At 51.5% G+C, this 5,418-nt stretch overlaps 2 protein-coding genes across 2 annotated transcripts in view; one reads left to right on the top strand and one right to left on the bottom strand.

The window, feature by feature from the left end:
* Positions 1 to 3,507: 3,507 nt before the first annotated feature.
* Positions 3,508 to 4,950, bottom strand: FAHD1 (fumarylacetoacetate hydrolase domain containing 1). The gene has a single exon (XM_004373160.3). It carries the CDS (start codon positions 4,892 to 4,894, stop codon positions 4,229 to 4,231), a length of 666 nt encoding a protein of 221 aa, XP_004373217.1. The 5' UTR covers positions 4,895 to 4,950; the 3' UTR covers positions 3,508 to 4,228.
* Positions 4,951 to 5,336: 386 nt separating this feature from the next.
* HAGH (hydroxyacylglutathione hydrolase) overlaps positions 5,337 to 5,418 on the top strand; it is a 16,302-nt gene continuing 16,220 nt past the window's right edge. Inside the window, exon 1 of the mRNA XM_023728389.1 lies at positions 5,337 to 5,416. Within this exon, the coding sequence (XP_023584157.1) occupies positions 5,345 to 5,416 (72 nt within the window). The 5' untranslated portion in view covers positions 5,337 to 5,344. The remainder of the gene's footprint in view (positions 5,417 to 5,418) is intronic.

Genomic DNA, 5,418 nt, shown 5'->3' with positions numbered 1-5,418 from the left:
CACGCTACAGTAACATCAACAGCTAACGCTGAATGCCGCGTAGGTGACAGACGTAAGCGTTTCACTGATCTCCTGCTGTCACGCTACAGTAACATTAACAGCTAACGCTGAATGCCACGTAGGTGACAGACGTAAGCGTTTCACTGATCTCCTGCTGTCACGCAGGTAGTAGTATTTCGCCCATTTTACAGGTTAAGAATCTGAAGCACAAAGTGTTTATGACCTAAGTCACACAGCTCATCTGGGGGGCGGGGTGAGACTGGAGTCCCAGCCGTCAGGCTTTGCCAGCCTGGGCAGGACGTGTGTCAGGCTTTGATCATTGACAAATTGCCCCCAGAGTTTTAAAAACCCTGTTTACACACGACAGCCATGTGAGAGCTTCCCGTTTCCTGAGCTGCTGCCAGCACTGCACCCTGGACGTGATACTGCACTTGGTTTCCGTCACTCTGTTTGCCACCTGAGTCTAGGCTGGGTCTGATGTGCCACACATTCCCTTCTAACACGGTTCCTGACTGGAGACTTGTCACTTCCCTCAAAGATGAACTCCCTATAAATCCTAGGTCCACACTTTCCAAGGGGAATGTTCGTCCTGCTTATCACTTCCCTGTGAGATGCCAAGGGACACAGGGCAAAAGAGAGCGAAGAGATGAGCCGTCAGAATCCATCAGCACTGAGAGCTTCCGAAGGAGCGCTGATCCTGCCCTGGGGGCTTTATGGGGGTGAAAGGATTAGCAAATGATACAAACCCCATTCTAATCAACAGTTCCGAATGTGTTAAGCCTCCAGTTGTCTTCCATTCTGACTCATGGCGACCCCCTGTGTGTCAGAGCAGAACTGCGCTCCATAGGGTTTTCAACGGCTGATTTTTCAGAAGCAGATCGTCTGAGGTGTCTTTGGGTAGACTCGAACCTCCAGCCTTTCAGTTAGCAGCTGAGTGCATTAACTTTGCATCACCCAGGACTCCAGATGAAGGCTTTAGGGGATAAATAAACACTAAGGCAGTTGGCGCTGACTCCATGCGGGAAATGGATGTATCATTTGAAGGATGGAAATAGGAGGAGAGTGTGTTCTAGGAGCAAAAAGCCCAGGAGAGTCCAGCCTGGGAAAGCGAGGGCCCTGACCCGAGCAGGGGAAGCAGGAGCTCCAGGCGCAGGTGGGCATCACCCAGCTCTGGTGTGACTCTGTCTGTTAAGGGGAAGGGTCTTCTGGTTCTTACCTCTTTTCTGCCTTCCCGAATTGAGTCACCCTAATCATGGGTGGAAGGAGCTCTGGTGATGCAGTGGTTAAGTGCTAGGCTGCTAACCAGAAGCTTGGTGGTTCAGACACACCCAGCAGCAGCTCTGCAGGAGAAAGACCTGATGATCGGCTCCTGTAAAGATGATAGTCTAGGAAATCCTATGTCATATGGGGTCGCTATGAGTCGGAATCGACCTGACGGCCCACAACAATGATTTTCCTAAGAACAAGAAATAATTTAGTTACTATTTTTATTTTCTGATATTTTTAAAACATTAGGTTCTGTCTTAACCAAGAAAATTGGAAGAATTCCTCCTTAAGAAAAAACTTTAAAATCAATAATAAACAGTAGTAAAAAATCCTATACTGAGAGGCCCATACAACAAAAGACTTTAAGCGTTGTTTTTGCTGCTTTGAGTTGCCATCAAGTCGACTCTTGACTCCTGGCGACCCCATGTGTGCAGAGTAGAACGGCTGCTCCATAGGGTTTTCAAAGCTGTGACCATTCAGAAGCAGATCTATATAATAATAATTTTATAAAAGCCCAATGTACATGTTTAAAAAAACTCCAGAAGAATGGACGTCAAACAGTATATTCTGTATGGACTGCTAAGGAATTCCTTAGGTGTGATGGTGGTGGTGTGGCTGTCGGACACTGCGCTTATTCTCGGGGGGTGTGTGCTGCCAGGGTGGAGTGTTTGTGGAACTGATTTCCAAACAGGTCTCGACAATAAATAAGTAGGTAGGAGATGAGAGAGGGAAAACACTGCAAACGTTAACAATTGCTGAGTCTAGGGATGGGTATATGGGGTTCATTGTACAAGTCTTTTAACTTTTCAGTAGACTTAAATTTTTTCAAAATAAAAAGTTGGGGAAAAATGTATCTTCTAGGTGAAAGGATTACCGGTGATGGCAGCAAAGCTGTAAGTCAGGAATTGCGGAAATTGATGAGCCGACTATTTTTTGATCCTTGCAGCTGAGGACTGTGTGCTAGACTTGCAGTGCTGAGTCAGGTGTTTGTGCTGTTGTATAAACAGCTACTTTGGACAAGCTTGTGTGGCACTATGTTGGCCCTTGACCTGAGGAGCACTGTACACTCTGGGTGCTGACTGTCCACTCAAGGGGACTCGTGCACACTGCTCATACCTCATACCCTTAGCTTGCTGTAAGACACCCACTCGGTAGACTCTTCTCAGCTGAACCCTGCACCTGCTGGCTGGACTGATACACTCTCCATGTGAGCACACCCCGCCCCTTGGTCCAGCCCTTCCCCCTGTGGGGGCCTGGCCAGAGGAAGGACTATGGGGTGCTGTTGCCACAAGCAAGTAATCAGCTGTACTCACGACCTCCAGAAATGGGGACAGACGACAAAATGCTGTGCAGTCACTGACAATACTGCAGAAACGTATCGACTGACAGGAAAAGATCATCACAACATGTAATGAAAAAGCAGGCTAGGGAATAGTATGGGTGGTATGAGCAAATTATTTAAAAAATAACAACCACACTCATGGATTTGGAAGGCTGTACACTGGTTAACTGGCTCCCTTGGGTGGGTGAGATTTGGGCTGTTCTTTTTGCTTACCTATATTTTCTGACTCTTCAGTAACGAATATGTTCAAAAGGCAAAACAAGTTGGAATGACATTTAATAAACAAATCCCACTATGGCACTTCCTCATAAAAATTCTAAAGTGGGGACTGCATAATACCTGTTGACAGGATGCAGCCTCCACTGGGGTCAGACTTGGGGTTCTGGTCTTGGGACAGTTGGGTTACATCTGGGCTCTGCCACCCCTTAGGCTGCCTACCTCTAAGTCTGCGCCTTCATCTATAAAACGGGGTGGAAGTAGCAATAGACACCTCACAGCTTTGTGGAGGACTAGATACTACACAGAAAGCTCTTGGCACAGTGCCTAGTGGTTCTAAGTGCTCAGTAAAGGTTAGCCACTGCTACTACCATTAGACGTCCTCAGCTTTCTCTCAGGGCCTAGCAGATGCCTTCTGTTTACACTAGCACCAGGCACTCTGACAGCTGTGCTGTGCATCTTCCCTTGTTGCTGTCGGAGAAGGGAGCAGTTGGGAGCCACAGCAGCACTCCTGGCCATTCTCCCTCGCTGAAGCCTCCTTATCCTGGGTGGGAGGGAGAAAGTGCTTATTAACTCTGCCAGCAGTTAGAGCCTGGTGCTCAGGAGGCCAAGGCCGAAGACCATGGTCTGAAGCCCCATAAGGAAGTATCTCTCGTCACCACTGTTGGGGAGGGGCCGGGGGGAAAAATTACACCTTTAGGGCAAACGAGCACATTTATTTGGAAAGCAATAATTTCAAAATTATCTTCCAAACTCTGAGTTACATGGGTAAATACTCATCATTCACATACTGAAATTTGAAATTAACCACTTATCTAGAGTGGTGTTTTTCCAAATTTCCCTGATAAAAAATCACCTGGAGTGCCCTGTAAACACAGCTTCCCTGGTCATCATCATAGAGATTAACTGATTCAGTGGGTCTGGGATGGGCCAGTAATCTGGAAAGTTTTATTTTTACAAATACCCCACAGATGATTATCATCAAGGAAACCAGGGAAGCACTGATCCGCACACGATTCTCAGCTTCCTTTGCAGATGTGAAGTCGTGGGCTACTGACATCCCACAGTGACCCACTGAAAAGTCTTACCCAGTCCAGTTAGGAACAGAAGCTAAAACCAGTCTTTTGACCATCTGGTTGAATAGCTTCTCCTCTCCAGCACTGTCACCATCCTTTATTCTGGTCGCTTCCTGAAGGCACTGTTGCTTGTTCCCATTACTGGCCCAGCTGTTCCACATCAGGTTTTTCTTGGAGGTTCCATCTTCCTTGAGTTGAGATACAGCAATCAGATCAAATCATTTTTTAAATTGATTTCTCATTAAAGGATTGTAATAACCTTTGCTTGCTTCTACCTTGCTCTCTTCTCTCTTGAAACTCGTTAAGAAGCTGGGCGCTTTATATAGACTCAACATTCAGGTCTTTCCACCTTAAATCTCATACTGACGACCCCGTCTATGCCAGCCTGGATCTCATCGTTTTCTTTAACAGGCCCAACCCCCTTTGGCGTGCCGGTCAAGATGATATCGCCTTCCTCCAAGGTAATGATCTTAGAAACGTAGCTGATGATGTAGGGGATGGAAAAGATCATGGAGGAGGTCTCACCCTCCTGCCTGAGCTCGCCGTTGACCTTGAGCCAGAGCCTCAGCTTGTGAGGGTCGGGGATCTTCTCCTTGGGCACGAACGCGCTGACGGGGCAGGAGGCGGTGAAGCCCTTGGCCAGGGTCCAGGGCAGCCCCTGCTTCTTGCACTCGTTCTGCACGTCTCTGGCGGTCATGTCCAGGCACAGGGCGTAGCCGGCCACGTAGTCCATGGCCGCGGCCTGGGGCACCGCGCGAGCGCGCTGGCCTATCACCACGCCCAGCTCCAGCTCGTGCTGCAGGTCGCGGCTGTAGGCGGGCATGAGGATGGGCGAGCCCTCGGGGGCGTAGGCGCTGGACGGCTTCAGGAAGAGCACCGGCTCGCTCAGCACGGCGCTCCGCATCTCCCTGGCGTGCTCCGCGTAGTTCCTGCCCACGCACACGATGTTTTTGCCCCATTCCCAGAAGCGGGACAGCTGCCTGGGAGCCGCCATGGCGCTCGCGGGCGACCGGGCACGGCGCCCCGAGTCACGTGGGCCCCACGGGGTCGAACACGGTGCCTACGGCTGCCCCGAGGGGACAAATCAACTCCGAACTGTCCCGTCGGCGACAGCCCGGTCCCCTCAGCGCTTGGCCTCCTGGGAGCCGCTGTCTGGAGGCTGTCTCGCTGCTGCCCCGCCCGAGGAGGCCGGCCGTGCCCCCAGAAGGAGGCTGAGGTCAGCGTGCAGCTCCCGGGCAACCGACACCCCCTTTCGGGCTCCCGGCAGCGGGTACTGGCAGACTGCGGCTTCGACGCCAGCGAGCTGATTGGCGGGGGTGGGGCGGGGCGAGCGCGCTGATTGGCGGGGGCGGGGCCCGGCGGCGGCCGCTGATTGGCTGCGGTGCGCCTGCGCCGGGCGTTGTGCGGCCCGTGCCCTGAGCCCGTCCCCCGCACCGCCCCGGTCATGGTCGTGGGCTGCGGGCTCATCGGCCGCCGGAGCCTCGCCGTCCTAGGAGCCTGCGCTCGCCGCAGCCTGGG

Source organism: Trichechus manatus, unplaced genomic scaffold (assembly GCF_000243295.1).
Source record: "Trichechus manatus latirostris isolate Lorelei unplaced genomic scaffold, TriManLat1.0 scaffold00024, whole genome shotgun sequence".
Taxonomy (NCBI): domain Eukaryota; kingdom Metazoa; phylum Chordata; class Mammalia; order Sirenia; family Trichechidae; genus Trichechus; species Trichechus manatus.
This window is presented reverse-complemented; position numbering and strand designations above follow the sequence as displayed.